Source organism: Nelumbo nucifera, chromosome 1 (genome assembly GCF_055504915.1).
Source record: "Nelumbo nucifera cultivar China Antique chromosome 1, China Antique-T2T, whole genome shotgun sequence".
Lineage (NCBI taxonomy): Eukaryota > Viridiplantae > Streptophyta > Magnoliopsida > Proteales > Nelumbonaceae > Nelumbo > Nelumbo nucifera.
This window is the reverse complement of record NC_142649.1, coordinates 177,428,190-177,448,618: the sequence shown is the minus strand read 5'-3', so window position 1 is coordinate 177,448,618 and position 20,429 is coordinate 177,428,190. Positions and strand designations below refer to the sequence as shown.

At 36.4% G+C, this 20,429-nt stretch overlaps 2 protein-coding genes and 1 long non-coding RNA gene across 3 annotated transcripts; all 3 read right to left on the bottom strand.

The window, feature by feature from the left end:
• Positions 1–3,782: 3,782 nt before the first annotated feature.
• LOC104600394 (Pentatricopeptide repeat (PPR-like) superfamily protein) lies at positions 3,783–9,444 on the bottom strand. The gene is made up of 3 exons (XM_010263316.3): positions 6,942–9,444; positions 6,681–6,848; positions 3,783–4,313 (listed from the first exon to the last, which is right to left on the bottom strand). The coding sequence occupies exons 1-2, from the start codon at positions 9,067–9,069 to the stop codon at positions 6,844–6,846; spliced, it is 2,133 nt and encodes a 710-aa protein (XP_010261618.1). The 5' UTR covers positions 9,070–9,444; the 3' UTR covers positions 3,783–4,313; positions 6,681–6,843.
• Positions 9,445–11,477: 2,033 nt separating this feature from the next.
• LOC104600437 (protein EXORDIUM-like 2) lies at positions 11,478–13,451 on the bottom strand. The gene has a single exon (XM_010263359.2). It carries the CDS (start codon positions 12,703–12,705, stop codon positions 11,860–11,862), a length of 846 nt encoding a protein of 281 aa, XP_010261661.1. The 5' UTR covers positions 12,706–13,451; the 3' UTR covers positions 11,478–11,859.
• Positions 13,452–14,953: 1,502 nt separating this feature from the next.
• On the bottom strand, positions 14,954–18,953 carry LOC148804196 (uncharacterized). The gene is made up of 3 exons (XR_016085533.1): positions 18,795–18,953; positions 18,507–18,562; positions 14,954–18,386 (listed from the first exon to the last, which is right to left on the bottom strand). It is a non-coding gene; the product is annotated as an uncharacterized LOC148804196 (long non-coding RNA).
• Positions 18,954–20,429: the final 1,476 nt, after the last annotated feature.

Genomic DNA, 20,429 nt, shown 5'->3' with positions numbered 1-20,429 from the left:
AACCTAAAAAATTTTAGGGAGAATGACTGTTCAGACCATCATCAGAATTCTTAGTCTCACTGCACAGTTGGGGTATGTGTCAGCTCGGAATTGATGCCAATACACAAGCGGGTATTGGTGTTTAGGATGAGGTGTTTGACATTTTGAATTATTGTATGTCTACAGAAGAATTCAAAATTCTGCAATGGAATACGGTGTACTTTTTTGAAAATTTTAAGATGGTTGGATTTATAAATAAGTTTTTCTTCTTCATACACATCCATGAGCATCTTTTCATAGATTTCATAGCAAAATAATTCTATCCATTAATAGACAACTTAGAAATCAGTAGGAATTAAAAGTTTATAAGCACAATGTTTTTTAACTGTTATTGACCCGGATGGTCGAACCGTTCGCCCCAGAAACCATCCAAGCAACTAGTTCCATTTCACCTCTAACCCATTCTTGGGTCAAAAACCGTTGACTCTATCAAAAAACCACCAATCCGGGCGGTCGAACCGTCGACTCGTTTGACCCAAACAGCGTTTCACATTTTTAAAAAGTTGTAGAGAAGAAAAACACAAGACCTCATATCTGAGATCCAAGACAAAGAAATGTTGCAGAGAAATTGATCTCATATCTATGTCTGTTGCTGCCGCCTTGCCATCGCCGTCACCATTATCATCGCTAGTGAGCGTCGAACCATCCTCTTCCTCTTCCTTCTTCTTCCCTCCTTCCCTTTCTTTCTCTTCTTTTCTTTTTCTTCCTTTCTCCTTTCTTTCTTTCTTTTTTTCTTTCTTTTTTTCTTTCCTTTTTTTCTTTCTTAGCCGACATCAGTCTATCAGTCTCTTCCCCATTTTGCCTTAATGCAAAATTGCAAACTATCCAAACAGTCGAACCACTGACTTGGAAACCGCTAGAACAGTTCCATTCCAGGTCAGTTTTTAAAACCTTACATAAAGATAAAGTTAACATCCAAATAGATTAATTACATGCAACAGTGTTAAGAAAAATGGTTTAACCATCATCAGTATTCATAGAAAGAAAAGATTTGTTGCAAATAGATGCTAGGAAGGCAAGGGAGGATAGACCCAAATGATTTAAGCATCACTTTTTTTTATAGTTATTTTTTAACGCCAATACTTTAACAATAGATATGGCATAGCATTAAACTGAACAAAATGGTGAAATAGAATTCATGTACCTAACCTCATATGATTGGGATAACGAGGAGGAAGAGGAGTAAAGAAAACAACACATTTCTAATTTGTAGCAGTACTCCACTAATGGCTTCCACTTTCTACAAAACCACAAGGCTGTATTTGATTTGAAAAAAAAACTAGGGAAATCTTAAGGCTGTGTTTGTTAAATAGTTTGTTTTCCTTGTCAGCCCGGTTCAATTGGATGGGAAAAAACAAAATCAATCGAAAACCCAGCACTGCCATTATTTCCCCCTTTCATTTGAACTCCCTTTCCCCTTTTCACCCGAGCTTAAGCTCAAGAACACAAGACCACTGGTGGCGTCCTCATTGTTTCACCGAGTTCCGACACTTTGCATTCAACCGGCGACAAGATTCAACCTCCAGTAAACATCCCTTCTTTTCTTTGAAACCCTGTTATTCATCTTAAATATTATCTTCTTCCTCCCTACAGACCACCAACAGTGTTCTTCACTGTTTCACCAAGCTCTGACGGCATGCACTCAATCGGTGACAAGATTCAATGGCATTGAAAAGAAGAACCCCTACACCCCACAAAACAACCCATCAGCTCCTTTGAGCTCCAACCCACTCAAAACCTTGCCATCAACACCCAAAAAACCAATCAAACAAAACCTCCCAATACATGAAAAACTCTTCAAGAAAAATGGTACAAAATGATGAGAAACACCACAACCCCAAACAACCATAGCAACAACCACACGATTAGCAAACCCAAACTAACCAAACTAGCTAAACCAAATTACAAGAGAACAATCAAAAGATATTAGGCTCACAGTTCTGACAATATTTAATGAGTCAGAGCCTAATAGCCTATAATCAAGTTCTTAATTCCAAGATCCACTGCAGCCAGACAACAGTTTAAAATGGCCAACACCTCATCAGCGCTTATCATTATAAAGAGCTTTCAATCCATACATTGATATTCTCTTTTCCAGGAAATGTCCAATTGCTCGTTCACCGGATTTCAGCCATTTTTGTTGGCAAGTTGTATTTTGAGTTTCCAGGTAATTTGCATTCATATCTGTAGGTTCGAATAATGAAATCGAATGTTCTTGGCTGCTTGCATGATGTGTAAAGGTTTAACTTATATCATTTCATTTAAGGACATTTAGATTCCAAAAACTTCTTTATTGATTTATTTAAATATCTTTAATTCAGTGATTAAATTTATGAACAATCACCAGTTGCAAAACCAAGGAGATTGTGGGTGTTATACAATATAGTGAAGATAAAAATGTCATTGAATCTTGTAGAGAGGAAGAAGATAATATTTGAGATGAATAACCGGGTTTCAAGGAAAAGGAGAAGGGATGCTTACTGGAGGTTGAATCTTGTCTCCAGTTGAATGCATGTCGTCGGAGCTCAATGAAACAATGAGGACGCCACCGGTGGTCTTGTGTTCTCGAGGTAGGACTCGGGTGAAAATGGGGAAAGGGAGTTCAAATGAAGGAGGGAAAGAATGGGAGTACTGGGCTTTCGAATGATTTTGTTTTTTCCTATCCGGTTGAACCGGGCTAACAAGGAAAACAGACTATTTAATGTTAATTAGGTAACAGAATAGAGAAAGCCGAAGACACGACGTGCACACCTCCTATTGGAGGATTCACGTGCCCCATGAACCTTAGGGTCCACTGAATCCGGACTCCGGTCTTTACATATACGGCAACTGGTGACACAAGAGCATGGAAGTCTCGTCCTTCATGAACTGTAGTAGAAGAAAACCTTTGGCAAGGAACTAGATATTGTTAATGAAAACAACTAACATGATTAAGCTAAACGAGGGACAGAAAAAAATGCAACAACATGGTCTAATTGCACAAATTGAAATAAATATGAGCCATTCAAGATATCTTCACACTATTCATTATAGACTTACGCCATTTGGTGCATCTTTTTACACGGGTTTCTTAGAAGTCTAGCAGCACATGTTTTTACCTTTTTCCTATTTGGTTGGAAAAAGATTTAATTGCCAAAAAATATTATACTGAAAAGACACATAAAACCCATTTTGGACAGTTTTTAAGAAGCTCCAAATGGAATTTTTTGTTTTTTTTTCAACTTATCTATACATCGAAAGACGCGCTTTAACCAAATGGTCTTCAGGTTATATTGACTGTCAAAGCTTCCAAAATATCTTTTAAAAAAGACTTGCCAAACGACCCCTTAAGATTTAGTGTTGAATTGTTAATTCATAATATCAGCAATCCAAATTAAAATTTATATTTCAGACATCCCAACAGTCCATCATCTTGGACCAAGTTAGAAGACTTTTGGTACCATTGTGTTTTAAGTTGCAACATTTGAACTCATGAAAGTGAGATGTTTTGCTATAAAACACACTGCACAATATTCTTACAAGTACAGTCTCGTACAAATAGCCAAATAGGTGCCATTACGTGCCCCATAGGACAACTTCAGTGGAAATGACCCCAAATATAAGAAACATCTTCTTGACGCCCCCCATGCACATAATGAATGCAAGCGTGGTCTCTTTGGAGTCATATATCCCCCACCAAAAACTCAAGTCAAATAACCTATCTGGTGCGTTTGTGGATTCAAAATGGGAATGCAACATCAAGGTACCAAACACAACCTTATTTCATAACCCATTACTTCCAACCGTTCCTTCCCCAGAAGCATTTAGGTTCACAACATATTCAATAATCTGCAATGTTATTCTTGGCTAAGGTTACAATTCAAGCTACCCATTGCATATTAGTCTGACGGTACTCTTTCTAGTAAAGTAAGAACATATAGTATGTATTCAGAAACTCGCCCCAGGCTAGAAAAGGCTTGTAATGGCTGTGCTCATATCTGCATGAGGAAAAAAAAGAATGCAGTCTTCCAGCCAGAGAAGGTATTTTTCGTTGCAATTAAAGGAACCAACCATTTGAATCTTAATCCTGTTTGTGAGGTTGGAGATACAGCGTCATGGTGAAGGTACAGCCAAGTGGGTGGTATCAAGAGGAAGGGGTTGAAGATAATCCCAACCGGTCTTTGTTATCTGAAAGGAAAAACTGGACCACTCTAGGCCATCAGATTGGACCAAGGAAGTGTTTAGGGAGGTAACCATTATCAGGAATTCTCTGAGTAGTCTGACAGAATTTGTCCCTGAAATTACAAAGGCAAGGAAACACAAAAAGACATGAGAAATGAACAAAAGAACTTGGTGAAGAGTGTTGAACAGGTGGCAAGGAAATAGAATATTAATTTTACTTTATTAGCAAATAATAATCAAATGCATCAAATACAACATCCAACAAAATAATCAAGTTAAAGACTTCAAAGAAAAGCATAAAGATGAATGATGTTCCACCTCTTTGTAAGTGTAATAGCTAGTATTAGAACAGCAGAGCTTGGCCATTCTAAGTTTTCTTGCAAGATTTGATTGTGTTAACTTTATTATACAAGTCTATTGAGTGTCCAAGAAGAAAAGCAATTCATTAAATGATAAGGGGCAACGAAATTGTTTAACCCAAGGAAGGGCCTTCAACAATGGATATAGCATGTACTACAGTACAACTGTACACTGCACCATGTTATATTTCCTCAGATTTTACAATCATTTAACAAATGTGCTCTGCCAAACCACCAAATAACAACATATCAATAAGCCAGATCCATAGTCTCCGTGAGATTGGAAAAAACAGGAAATGTATATTTCAAAACCTTGTCCATGTGTATATTGGGCAGAATTGTAACTGATTGCTGGAGATTGCAATTTCCTATGCAATCTTTAGCTATTGTATCTTAATCTCTCTGTTATTAATGAAAGATTTTTACTGATCAAAAAAAAAAAAAAACCTTGATCATGTGTAGGATAATTAATATGCATATGCGTTGATTTATAATGTAGACAACTTGATAAAAATCTTTAGTAGAGAAGTTTCTCAGATGGTTTATCTAGATTTCTTCACCCCCCCCCCCAAATATATATATATATATATATATATATATATATATAAATTAAATAAGTTATCATCATCATAATAGATTCCTGCAAAGCCTATCCAGTTTTTTGTTCTCTTTGGTGTAGTCACTTGTCATCTTTGCACATGGATGAACCATCTAAGTTGACTTTCCCTCATTTTGTTACCTGTTAGTAGGGGGCAACTTAGACACCGGTTGGGGCTCAACCCAGGCCCAACCCTAAGAATCAAACTTGGGGCTCGCGCCTGGCCCAACCCATGCCTAACTTAACACTACGCAGGCCGAGCTCAGGTTCGGGCAGGCATGGTTGAGCGTGAGTGGGTTGATCAGGTTTTGAATGCATATACACATATTTTTTATGTATAATAACAAAAAGATGTTTCATATAAATAAAATGCATGATATATGTATATTTGTGCATGGGTTTGAGTTTAGGATAATATACATATGACAAATAACTATATATGCTTTTGGGTGTATTATACAATATCCATACATATATATGTCACAAATACACAATATAGACATGCATATATACATTCATGTCATACAATGTTGGACAGGCTCAGGTTGGGTCAGGCTGGGCTCAAGCTACCGAAACTCAACCCATGCAAAAGCTTGTGTCAAGTTGGTTCAGGATCGGGTTGGGCCTACCCAAGCTGCAGTCCTACCTGTTAGACTGTAGTTAATCCTAAGTCCTCAATAATGAACTTGTTTCTACTCTGCCATTGCTAGTCTTGCCATTCAACTACCTTCAATGTCCTCATCTTAGTTTCCTTCTAGTAATCTAGTCTAATAGGTATTTTCCGGTCACATTGCATCATAGATCCACTCTTCCACTTTATTCACCCTGCTCTAATTCTATGGGAAACATCATCTTTGGTTTCTTCCTTGTTAAGGATGCTTGATCTTAAGTGATGAAAATAATCGGTTTATCTTCATTGCACTGCCATTAAATAATGCTTTCCATCCTTTTGCACTCATTAATACAAATAGGGGACTCACTTGAGCACATCAATTTTCTGATAAATGGGGGCACCCCCATTGATAAGAGAGAGCCTTTTTTTACTATAATATAAGGCAATGCACAGAAGCATTTTTATGTTTGAAATAAACCCTTGGTCATTAATATAAGTTATAGCTACAAAAATCATTTTGATGCTCTAGGTGCACTTTAATCTTCCATCTCTGAATCTTTCTACAACCTCCCTTAAGTTTGTGATCTAATTTCATTTCTTATTTGAAATTTTGAATCCTTCTAAAATTTTCTCCATTTGAACCCTTTTTATTAAATAGAGAGCATGCAAAGCTTACATCTCAGGTTTTAGCTTTTAAAATGCTCTGAATGGATTACAAAGCTTTGTCATAACAAGTGTTTCTTTCCTTCGTATGTTCAAAAACAAATTAGTAAAGACAGAAAACAGCAATAATTGAAAAAACATTAACATCCTAGGCTTTCTTTCTTTTATCCATTACTCTTAAAACAATTAGAGAGATTAAACAACACTGGATTGGTAAACTGCTCCAGAAGAAGTTAATTATTCATACCTCAATGTCCTTGGCCTCTGTTTATCCAGGAAGAGCTGCAAAGTACTAATGAAGCTGGCTTTTACCCATGCACCTTTGTTTGGTGAAGTTTGTCAGTTTCAACTCTGCCTTCTATAGGCTTCACAAGAGATTATAAATGAAATTAAACTAGCACCATATAATTTCAACCTGCAAAAAAAAAGGGCATCAAGTATCAATAACTAAAAAGTTTGTAAATTCTAGGCAAAAGAGGAGCTTTTCTAAAAAAATAAAAATACATACATCTTCTAATATCTATGTGAGATGCATCTTTAGAACGAATTGCATTAATTAATGCCTCAGAAACAGATTTGTCAAGAGTGAACCCATTCTCCATCATCTGGTCCCACACTATACGAGCCGTTGCAAGCTTTTCTTCCCTTATTAACCCTCTAATTATCAACTTATAAGTCAACTCATCAGGATAAGGACCACTGGTACACATATGCTCATACAGACACATGGCTTCACTAGTCCTAGATGCCCTGGAAAGACCATTAATAAGGGCATTGTATGAAACCACATCAGGGGCAATTCCTTTCTCAATCATACTGTGGAAAAAACTTCGAGCCAGCTCAATTCTCTCAGTCTTGCATAGGTGATTAATCATTGTAGTATACATTATGCAGTCAGGAACCAAACCCATTCCCACCATTTGATGAAATAAATCCTCTGCTAAGTCAGAACAACCTTCTTTGAAGAAAGCATCAATAAGAATAGTAAAGGTGACAACATCTGGGACAAACCCCTTTTGACACATCTCCTTAAACAATTTGTATGCCTTCTTGGTGCGGCGGACCTTGCAAAGTGCTTTAATGAGAGTATTCCAAGAGGCAACATCACACAAACCTTCGATGTGCATCTTATTCACTATAAGATGGTATGCTTTGTCAAACCTGTTAGCTTTGCAAAGACCCTTAATAAATTGGTTGTAACTGTACCTATCAGGTTTAATACCACTTCGCTTCATCTTCTCCATCAAGTTCTCTGCCTCTTCCAACATAAGCTCATCACAACAATAATTCAATAGAGTATTGTATGTTATCAAATCTGGATGGCACCCATTCCTTCCCATAAACGACTTTATTACTTGGGCTTTATCAATTCGACCAGCTCGACAAAATCCACTAATCAGAGCATTGTAAACTGAATTACTGAAGACAATCTCACCTTTCATCATCCTCACAGTAAGTTCATAAGCCAAATCAACCTTCCCATTGTTATATAAACCAAGGACCAATGCCCCACAAGCTACACCATCTGGAGTAAGCCCCTTCTTTGACATTTCATGCCAAATCTCAACCGCGGACTCAAATCTTCCAAATTTACAAAAACCATTGATAACTGCAGTATAAGTAACAACATCTGGGTCTCTTCCCTTCTGACTCATTTTCTGCAGTATTTCTAGAGCCACATCTAACCGGTTTTCCTTACACAGTAAATTTATATATGTGTTGTAAGTCCAAATGTCAAGAACACATCCCAGCTTGTCCATGTCTTCTAAAAGTCTCTCAATGAGAGTCAGATTCTTTACCTTACATAGACCAAAGACAAATCTTGAATATGTAAGTGAACTCAAAGAACACCTTTGTGCAATCATTCTATCATAGTACTTCTCAGCCAGATCAAAGCGGGATTCTTTTACCAACACTCCAATAAATCTTTCGTAGTCTATACCGAACACCCTACAATCAGATCCCACCATCTCATCAAAAGTTTGAACAGCTTCGTCAATTAAACCAGCCCTCCTATACCCAGATATAAGAAGCCGGTATATAGACCGATGGATGGGAAACCCAGTTTGCTTGGTTCTCTGCCAAAACTGTTGTAAGAGATCAAACTTGCTATCTCGAAGAAGCGCAAAAATCATGGACTTGTGAGTAAAGTAATCATGCTTAACACCCAACTGTGATTCGGCCCAAATGAAGAAATGGATACCCAATTCAGCTGGGAGACACATCAAGACCTGACTCACAATGTAGTTGTTCAAGACTACATTCAGTCCCTGGAGTTTCATCTCTACCGTATCCGACCACTGCTGGCACTGGAGAATGATTTTGCAAATTTTGGAAGCAGAGCTTAAGAAAGATGGTTTCTTGCTCGTCTCCAAAATGTGGGTGAGCCGATTCTCGCCTTCCTTTTTCTGGGGTTCAGACGAAACCCTTCCGTTCATGTCTGGATGCAGATTAGTATCTGAGCTTAAAAGCAACTTCATGTTTGGTTGGTTTGTTATACTCACGGAGCTACTGAAAGACCTGAGCTTGGGTTTGAATGCATAAGCTGAAAAAGAGAAGAAAGAGCTTGAGGATCTGTAAAGCCTTACAAACATAACACCATAAAGGTCGAAGCTTTCTAAAGCAATCCATTTCATCTGATTAAGTAACCATATGGTTTTCCTTAACAGAGAACCCGTCGAACAATTGGTCCGCAATCCTAGTAGTCCTCTTCACCCCTTCTCCGAAACAGGAGCTCTAAAACCACCGCTCTCTCTATTCGAGTCCTTACAATTTCTTGCTTCCGACAACTCATAGATGTTGCGAGCAAAGTTCTCTTCAATCTTTGAATCCCAGCCGCACGGAATCGAGACCACAAGATCGACCAATCTCTTCCCTTTTTTCACCTGAAATCAGAAGATTATTTAGAACCCACATTTTGTTTTCATAGAAGATCACATGACAAGAGAATATAGGAAGGAAGGAGGAGAAATCTCGGTAGCTCCATGGAATGAGAGTAACAATGTGCTCGTGCTCGTTATAAAATTAGCAGCGGCTTAGTAGGTCGAGTGGAACTCGAAAATGAGGTTTTAGACTCGAAGGTTTGAATGAATGATGTAACCTGGGCCAACTGAACTGTAGGCTGTCAACTGGTCGGTTCTACTTCTACCCGATAGACCCGGACCGACCGAACCGATTATAGTGGTTATGGTTAAGAGATTTTGTCCCGATTAGTAATGGGGTCGGTTCTGGTTTTTACTTGTTCTGAACCGATTCAGACCCGAACCGATTATTTTGTTAACAATATTAAAAGGTGTCCTAGTTTTTATATTTTTATTGTATTTTATGTATAAATTTTTAGAGATAATATATAAGATAATTTTGATTAAAAACACTTGATATATTAATATATAAATAATTTATTATTTTAATGCCATATTTATTAAAATTATACTATCAAAAACCATATTTAAGTGTAGTTGTCAATATATTCATGTCAGACCCGACTATCCCAATTATTGATTAAAGGTAAAATTCCACTTTAGTACCTTGAACATTAGGGGTAGTGTCAAGTTAGTACCCAAACTTTTAAATGTGTCACACAGTACATAAACTTTAAAAAAGTGTCAAGTTGGTCTCTATTGTTAACTGAATGTCAGTTATCTGTTGAAAAGAAGACACTATTCATTATCTTCTACATTGAGACTGAACAGGTTATCTTCAAAGAAAAAGATAGAAAAAATATGAAATATGATAGAGGAAAACAATAGAATCTCAAACACCTCAACCGGTTCAGTCTCAATGTAGACAATGAAAGTCTCTTCTTTTGAAAGGTAGTTTTGACATTTTCAATAGATAATTGACAGTCAATTAACGACAAGGACCAACTTGACACTTTTTGAAAGCTCAAGTACTACAATGACACTTAAAAGTTTGGGTACTAATTTTACACTATCTCTAAAGTTCAAGGTACTAAAATGGAATTTTTTTCCTTAATTAAAATATGATTGATATAGGTTATGTACTACACCAGACCTGACTCGTTGATAGCCATACTAGAATGACAGATCCCCGAACCCTAACAATGGAGCCCCACAGCCACAAAAGTTGAGTCCAGGGGCCCTACTTCGTCTTTTAGAAGAGCACAATTCAAATCAGGGGACTCATGGGTTTCTTAGTAAAAACTGCATAGGCCTTGATCTTTAAAAGCAAAAGATTTCACACATCAAGTTGGTTCTTTTAATACCTATTATTCTTAAGACATCAAAAAGATTTTTAGGCCTGACATCATTTTTATTATTATCCCCAAAATGACCCTTCGACATTTTATTCATTATTTATTATTAATAACACACTATTGTCGTATTAAAAAATTATAAATAGCAGCATTAAAATACCATTTTAACAATATTAAATAATTTCTTAATATTTAATTATTATTGCACTTAATTATTTATTATTAAAATAATATTTTATTTTATTATTCAATTATTTTTAGTTATTATTTGAATTATTTTAATTGTTAGTTTGATTTACTATTTGAGTTATTTTATTAATATTATTATTACTATCATTATTATTCTCATTTAATTATTTATTATTAAATATTAATAATTTATTATTATTTTATTAGCTACCCATTATTAATTTTTTAATTATTTATTTTATTTTATTCAATTTATTATTTTTATTTAATTATCTTAAGTTATTATTGTAACCATTTTATATATTATTTTATTAATTTTAATTACTATAATGATGTTATTAATTTTAATATTACTTATTTTGTTATTATTATTTTTAGTTATTTAATTTTTAGAATTATTGTTATTATTTTGTCATGATTTATTATTTATTATTTTTTAAAATTAGTTTTATTAAAAAATAATGATTAATATCAATTTATGAATGTTAATTATAATTAATGTAAATGTCCATTCTCATTATCAATTATCGAGGCAAAATTGTAAAGTAACCATATTCAACATTCACGTTTCAACTTAAATTCTCAACATTCAAATACCAGATAAAGCAAAAAAAAAAGAACACTTTTTTCATAGTCCCGTTTTTTCTGCTTTTCAAACATCAGACTTCAGACCAAAAGAACGACACCTAAACCTCTAACTTCAATTTGAAGATTCATTTCTCCTCTAATTTATGTTCATGAGAGTATAAATACAAATATGTACGCCGTAAATTAGAGCTGTCAATGGATGGGACGTGGTTCAAGACCGGATGGACCAATCCCAGATTGATTATTAATTGATTCCAATGGATAGATCATAAACCCCAAAAAGAACCCAACTATTAATCGGGTAATTGGGTTTAAACAACGTTAGGCTTCATTTGTTTGCGGTGTAAATTTATTATTATATCGATGGATTCATGAGAGTGTAAAATGGAAATGGGATGTTTGTACAATTTAACACTTCTTTTCGTTTAGTAAATCATTGAGATAAAAGTCCACTGCAACCGAGAGATTGCAGTCTTTGCCGATCGGTCAAGAAATAAAGCACTGCGAGCGGCGTCTGGTAAGAAACTTGTGCTCTGTCCATGGTGTTACTCAATCCCTCAAACCAAACTAAGGAAGGATTGGTGACGAGACTAGCTAGGGCTGCAACAAAGTTGATGACCATGGCGTCAGTGCCCACATCCTTGTTCGATGGCTGCAATGGTAGAGGCATCGGATAATTAGCCCCGGACTTATAGAACGGGCAAGCGCATGCTTCAGGGCATTCTAGCATCGGATTCCCGATCAGCGTGTACAGCTGAGCATCCGGCCCCGTGTCCACCACCCCATGGTCTGAGCATTTGCCACTGCACAGATTCTGCACCGAAACATTCTTCGCTGCGAAGATGGCAGTCACCAAATGTGTGGATCCGCCGGTTGCTTCCTTGATAAGACCTGGTATGAAATCTTGGGTTAAGATTTTGTTGATGGAATATGACTTGTCGGTTATTTTCCTGGCGACGCGCACTCGAATGGTAGGGCTTGTTTTGGGGCCTCCAGGGACTGCACTTTGATAGCTCTCCACCATGCCGACACATGTGGCTCCACGTGTGTTGTCTTTGTTTAGTGAGCGGGTGAATTTGTGGATGGCTGATTTCTGGACGCGGCCGACGGTGCCATACCATATCGCGGCAATTTTCAGGTCACCGCTGAGGACAGGACTTCCGTGGTATTCAAGGACTGGTTTGTGGTTCGCCGCGTCGTGTGAGGAAGCTGGTACAGGAAGGAGAAAAAGAACAACAACCAGAGTTGAAAGGAAGACAAACTTGTCGGAAGACGCCATTTTCAATTAACCACTGCTGTCGGAGGAAGATGATGAACAGATAACCACTGTTGTCCCCACCTCTCTGTTCTCATCGACCGTCAACCTTGCCCTGGTAACCACTGCTGTCGCCGACAGCCAACCATTGCTATGGCAGCCTCATTTCGTCGGAGAGAGAAAGAGCGAGCGATGTAATAAATACATCGATCATTTTCATATATTTATTACATCGATTATCGATTTAATTAAACGGTAAAATGTACATGTTTACCAAATGCCTACAGAACCGACGTATAAAGTTTATCCCAGTTCGATTTTACACTACTTATTAACAGAAAAAAATCATAAAACAAAGTGTTTATAACCAAATTTATCTTTATACTACTTATAAAATTTAGTCTTTTAAAATATAATATAACAAAAATTACAAAAAAAAAACCTTCCATATACTATTAACTATATAATCAATTTGGGTCTTGACCATCAGCGGAACAATAAATCAATAAGAATCACTCCCGACTTAATTATTGATCAAGCACAAATAATGGAGCTAAAACCACATAATCGGTTTGGTAGGTTCAGTTCTATCGGATAGAGCAGGACTCATTGACGGCCCTGCAAAGGGAGAAAAATTTAGGAAAATTCTCTTAACCCAATTCTTTGCTAACATGGTTGGTTTTATGAAAACATGGCACGGGTCTCACTGTATTTTTTGCAATTTTTGAGAAAACAAATTTTTATGGTATTGTTTGGTTTTTATTGCTATTTTTTGAAAAAAAATGGTACTGTGTAGGAGCCACGTCGACAACCATATAAAAACACTTTGTAAAAATAAAAAAAAAAAACAACAACAAAAATGGCAATTTCAATGTTGAAAAGTTATTCGAAAAAACCACAAAACATTTTCTTTTTTTTTTTTGTAAACTTACGCACCAAACCCCAACAAAAATATTGGAGGTGAATATTTATTATCACAAGCTATGTACTTAAATTGAATTTACGCACTATCCTGATATTTTTTCGGAAGCATTAGAAATGAATCCATGCTAGAGGAATCAGATTAAGTGGAAGGGGAATTGGATGTACGTAAACTTTTGCACCACAAATCCGATTTGTGAGCATTGTTTGCCACCATCTGTGCATATCACATCACAGGGTTGTGACAAACGGGTCAACTAAACCCCCTTAACCTCCCAATATCTTCTTGGAAGCATAGGAGGTGAATCCAAGCTAGAGAAATCAGATTAAGTGGAAAGAGGAATTAGATGTATATCAAATTTTGCATCGCCAATTTAATTTTGGGAGTGCCATCCACCATCGTCTATGCATGTCCCACCGCGGGGTTGTGACGAATGAGTCACATAAACTACACTTACCATTCTAATATCCTTTCAGAAGCATTAGAGGTGAATCTGTGTTAGAGGAATCAGATTAAGTAGGAAGGGGAGCTAATGTACGTCAAATTTTGCACCACTAATTTGATTTTGTGAGTATCGGCATTACGTATCATATCGGACAACTTGGATAGGAATGTGGATACAAATATGCTTTGCAAACATATGAATACGGACGAAAAAGAGGGAAACACATGGATACACTAGGAAAATCTATACAAATTCCACAAATACATCAATTATACTAAATTTGAGGTCAAAATAGCCACAAATAAGGTATAAATGCATATAGAGAGAGAGAGAGAGAGAAAGAGAGAAATACATTATAGCTAATATAATAAAATGCATAGATATTATACAATTTTGTTGATAATCCATCAATCAAGAGTTCAAGACACAAAACATATACAATTATTATATTACTATTTTACTACTTTTACTTTTTAACATTAACAAAAATTGTGACCTAAATATTAATTTTGAAATGTTTGATAAACAATATATTTATTACTATAAATAATAAATATGTCATTATAAATTGTAAATTAAAATATCAATTGATAATTTATAAAAATATATAATCTTTACTTAAATATATCAAGTCTATTAAAATTTCTAAGATACATATCATATGCAAATTTTTAATTTTTAATTACTGAAATAATGGAACAATTCTTAACATTTTTATTTCTATATTTTTTTTGAAATAAAAAATCATTATTGATATAAACTTAAATTATTGAATTTGATATATTCAATTAAATATTATATTCCTGAATATTTTGTAAATAATAAATATGTTGTTTTTAGTGTAAATTAAAATATCAATAAATAATTATAAAAATATATTAAAATTTTAAGATACATATCATATAATTTAGGAATTTTAAGTACTAAAATATTTATTCTTTTATTAATATTTGTAATTATATAAATTTATTAAGATTAAAAATCAATTTTTTGTATAAATGTAATTTTGATATATTATTTATTTTGTCACCATGAGCTATGAGGCGGCCTAGTGGTTCAACAAGTTAGAGAAAAGGCGGATTAGGCATTGAGGCTGAGTTTGAGTCACCCTATTGATATTTTTTAAATGGAGATATGCTCGAATCAGTGTGTATTGCCGCGTATCAGCCGATACGCTTCAATATTCATGTGTATTCCGTCGATACACATGATACATATAATACATTCCTATGATACACGACTGAACATGTATCATGCCAATCGTAGTGTATCCTAGATCCATTCCTTATACCGATATGATACATATAATACAGGTTGTATCGTATCAATAATTTAAATCTTGATTAAAGGTGAATTCATACAAGAGGAATCAGATTTAGTTATTAGGGAATTGGAGGCACGTCAAATTTTGCATCGTTAATCTAATTTTGTGAGCGTCATTTGCCGTTGTCTACATGTATCCCACTGTGGGGTTAAGACGAGAGGGTCAAATAAACCCCCTTATGTATCGCATAGTTGGGTTGTGATGGACGGGTCAAGTAAACCCTCTTACCCTTTCGATATCTTCTCAAAAGCATGAAAGGTGAACCCATGCTAGAGGAATTAGATTAAGTAGAAAGGAGAACTAGATGCACGTCAAATTTTGCACCGTTAATCTAATTTTGTGAGCATCATCCACCGCCGTCCACGTGTATCCCGCCATGGGATTGTGACGAATGGGTCAGGTCAACCCCCTTACCAACCCAATATCCTCTCGGAAAGCATTAGAGAGTTGCATGTACAAAAAAATGCAATGGTAATATGATTTTATGAGCATTGTCTGCCACCATCCCTATTTATTATCCCTTTGCAGGGAAGTGACGAATGGATCAAGTTAACCCCCCTTACCCTCCTGATATCCTCTCTGAAATATTAGAGGTGAATCCATGCAAGAGGAGAAGGATTTAGTGGAAAGGGAACCGAATGTACACGTGTCCTGCCGCGGGATTGTGATGAACAGGTCAAGTAAACCTCCTTACCCTCCTGATATCCTATCAGAAGTATTAGAGGGTAATCCATTCCATAGGAGAGGATTAAGTGGAAAGGGACCTGGATAAACGTCAATTTTAGCACTGCAATATGATTTTGTGAGTGTTGTCCACCACTAGACATGTTCATGGGACAGGTAGCCCGACGGGCCGGCCCGACCCCCAGATAGACTTGAACATGATTTTTAGCCTGCGAGCTTGACCTTTGACCTAAAAGCCTGATTCGGTTTTTTTTCCGATCAGGCTCGGGACTTGTCAAAAAAGCTCGGCCCGAGCCCGGCTTGGCCAGACTTATATAGTTTAAACCCTAAATTCCTAAACTGTCTAACCCTTTCCCATTTCCCTCTTTTTAGTAGCGTTCTATCTTCTTTCTTTTCTTCTCATTTTCAGTTTCTCACTCTCAAACTCTCAAAATTGGCGAACCCAAGTGCACCATTTTTACTCTGTGAACTCAAGCACTGGTGGCACTGGTGGCCGGTGCCACCAGTGAAGGTCATCTCTCTCCGGTAGCTTTCTCTCTCTCTCTCTCTCTCTCTCTCTCTCGTTAAGTTTTCCCACCTTTTCCATTTCCCTCTTTTTATCTTCTATCTTCTTTCTTTCTCAATTTTCATTCCCACTCTCAGACTCCCAGGAACTAGCGAACTCAGGCATCGGCGCCACTTGTGAATAGGTTCTCTCTCTCCGGTGGTGAGTCCTCTCTCTCGGGCTTCAGACTCAGGCCTAGGCTTTGGGCTTTTATGAGGGTCAGGCTCGGGCTCAAGTTGTAGTTCCGTTGGTCGGGTCGAGCTCGCACTCGAGCCTGAAAATTTTATGTTAATGAAGAGCAAAAGCCCAGCTCAAGCCCGGCCCGACCCGGCCCATGAACAGGTCTGTCCACCACCATCTGTGTATTTTGCGCCATAGGTTTGTGACAAACAGATCAAATAAACTCTCATACCATCTTGATATCCTCTTAGAAGCAATGTTGGTGAATCCATGCCAGAGGAATCAAAATAAGTGGAAAGAGAAACTGGATCTACATCAAATTTTACACTACTAATCAAATTTTGTGAGCATTGTCCATTGTTGTTCGTGCGTATCCAGCCATTGGATTGTGACAAATGGGTCAAGCAAACCCCCTTACCAACCCAATATCCTCTCAAAAGCATTGGAGGTGAATCCATGGCAAAGGAATCAAATTAAGTGGAAAGGGGAACTAGATATACGTCAAATTTTACACCACTAATCTGATTTTGTAAGCATTGTCCACTATTGTGTATGTGTGTCCCGCCGTGGGGTTGTAACGAACAAGTCATGTAAACCCCATTTACCATCCCGATATCCTCTCTAAATCATTGGGGGTGAATCAATGCTAAGGAGAGGATTAAGTGGAAAGTAGAACTGAATTTACATAAAATTTTGTATCGTTAATCTAATTTTGTAGGCACCGTCTGTCGCCATCCGTGCATATCCCTCCATGGAGTTGTGACGAACAGGTCAAGTAAACCCCACTTACCATCATGATATCCTCTTGGAAGCATTGGAGATGAATCCATGCCAAATGATAGGATTAAGTGGAAAGGGAAACTACATGTAAATTTTGCAATGGTAATAGTCAGATTTTGTGAGCATTGTTCGTTGCCATTTGTGTGTATCTTGCCACAAGGTTGTAACAAATGGGCCAAGTAAATAGGAGTGTTCACGGTCCGATTTGATGCAGTTTGGAGAATTTCTCAGACCAAACCAGTAAATTACGATTTAGGAAATTCTCAAACCAAACCAATCTATTTTATTACGGTTTGGTGTAATTTCTAATAAGGTTTGGGGACTTTGCACCATTCTATGCTAAACTAGTATAGGAAAAAAATTAATTTGTCCAAAATTCTCATATAAAACATCTAAATTCTCATTCAAAACAATCAATTAAATAAATTTGAACATTAAAGAAAACATTCTCATATAGAACATCCACATTCTAAATTTCTAAAGCTAAAAACATGCATATATAAACTAATAAACATATAATTAAAAAATAAACCCTAGGACAGATAGGGTTCAGTTGAACAGAATAGAGGAAGAGGGTTTTGGTTTAGGTGTTTTGTTAGGGTTAAAAGAGAGATTACACTCATGAGAGGGAGACGGGAGCAGCGACAGTGGTCGAGTGACCAACGATGAGTTGGCAAGAATAGTTAGGGTTTTGTTGTATGAGAATAAGAGAGAGAGAAAGAGAAAGAAAGAGAGCTTACCGCAATTGCAAAGACGGACAAGGAAGGTCTGATCGACGACAACAACCAACAGCAATGGCAAAACCAGCAGCAGCAACGAAGTAAAACTGCAAAAGTAAAGTTGTGTTCAACTATTCGATCACCAGCGTTTGCAATCGCAAAAGTAAAACAAAAGTAAAACTGCCACTGCAACAGTGGCAACGACAATGGCAATCGCAAAGACGGACCTTCGCGTGGCTTCAGTCGTCCGATCACCAGTGCTCTGTATTCTCTAAGAAGAAAACTGCAATGGAAAAGGGTAGGAAAAGGAAAAGCCAAAAAGGCTAGGTATCAACTATCGTATATCGATTATTGAAGAGGAGAGAGAAATTAAAAAGTAAAAATTAAAATTTAATTATTCAATATATTTATATATGTTGGAATTGTACAGCGGAAATAATGTAATTTGTACACAGAAAGAAAATAAAAAGCAGAGCAATAGAGAAAGAAAAAGAAAGAGAGAACACTAGATTTACGTGGTTCGGCCAAAATGCCTACGTCCACGGGCAGCAGCTCGGAGCTTCATTTTCTTACTATAAACAGGAGAAAATACAAAGATGACCTCACCAAAATCACACCCGTACCCGACACTCAATACACCCAAACACAATACTCCTCTCAACACACTACATACACTATACACTGAAATGAAATGGAATATCTTTTCAAATACATAGGGGGACCCCTATTTATATTTGAGCTGAGGGGTATAATGGGGTCTTTTAATAATTTTCTTCAACGTTAAGTAAACAACAAAAATAGTGTGCCACCGTTCAATATGGTAGGCTCAGCTCGGTGGGCCACCGATTGTAAATTTGGTGAGCCACCGACTGGCACACCTTTTTTTTTTTACTTTTCAACAATATATTATATTATATATTTATCTTAATACGATTTATGGTTTGGTTTGGTATGGTTTATAAAATTTAACAAACCAAATCATAAATCATAAACCACATTTTTATAAATTTGTGAAATCAAACCAAACCGCAAATTCAATTTGGTTCAGTTCGGTTTTATGGTTTGAACCATATAATGAACACCCCTAAAAATAAACACCCTTACCATCCCAATATTATATAGGAAGCATTGAGAGTGAATCCATGGCAAAGAATAGGATTAAGTTGAAGCTAGACGTATATAAAATATAAAGTTCTATATGCGAACGCCATCCGCTGCCATCATTGGTTCCGTCATCACGAGATTGCAGCGATCATGTTAGCTTAACCCTATCTATCATTCCGTTTTTCCCTTAGAAACAATGGAGGTGATCATGATTAAGTGGAAGGGAAACTAGATTTATAAAAAATTCTAATCGGGAATCTGATTCTGTGGTTGTCATCAGTGCTTGAGTCAACTTGGGTTTATACCTACAAGTTGGATGGGTCACCGCAAATGGGCACACAAAATTTCTAGTTTCATCGCTATAGCTTTATTAAACTCAAGTTCTGCTACACCCAACGACATCGATTCAATTTCTTCTCATCCGTCGTGCAAACATGATTGGAAGTATTTTGTGGTTCACTTACTCAAAAACAATGACATCGATTAATACAAATGACATATTGCTATGTTACTGACCCAAAGAGTACCCTCCTCCACTATCCCAACATTCAAAGGGTATGCATTCGCAAAAGCTCATGCAATGTATGCCTCAGTCCTACAAAATTGGCATTTCACCAATCTCATCTTCTTACGTAAAGCTAATTTTTACTTATAGCTATAGCATCAATTAACACTCTTCCTCTTCTCTTACTTACAAGGTGCTAAACAGAAGATATAAAGGTGAGGTTGTCAATAGAGACACCTCTAAAGGTAAGTACAAAGAAAAATAGGTTTCCAAAGGTTATCCACCACCCATTGAAATTTTAAAATTATAGGATGTTTGCATAACAATTTGTTTTTAGGTTCAATTGAAATTATTGGCCGTTGAACTTACTGCATCCCCTAACACTAAAAGCTAGAGAATGGATTATTACCCATATATTTGTTTACCACAAGAAAAATGAATAAAACAAAATACATTACCCATATATCTTACTACATGTTCAAAATTTAAGTTCGACAAAAAAAAATGCATAAACACTACATAAATATATAAGAAAATAGAA

Bases quoted from the DNA above. Each gene is read 5' to 3' on its own strand.
- LOC104600394 (XM_010263316.3), bottom strand. From the start codon at position 9,069: ATGAAATGGATTGCTTTAGAAAGCTTCGACCTTTATGGTGTTATGTTT.
- LOC104600437 (XM_010263359.2), bottom strand. From the start codon at position 12,705: ATGGCGTCTTCCGACAAGTTTGTCTTCCTTTCAACTCTGGTTGTTGTT.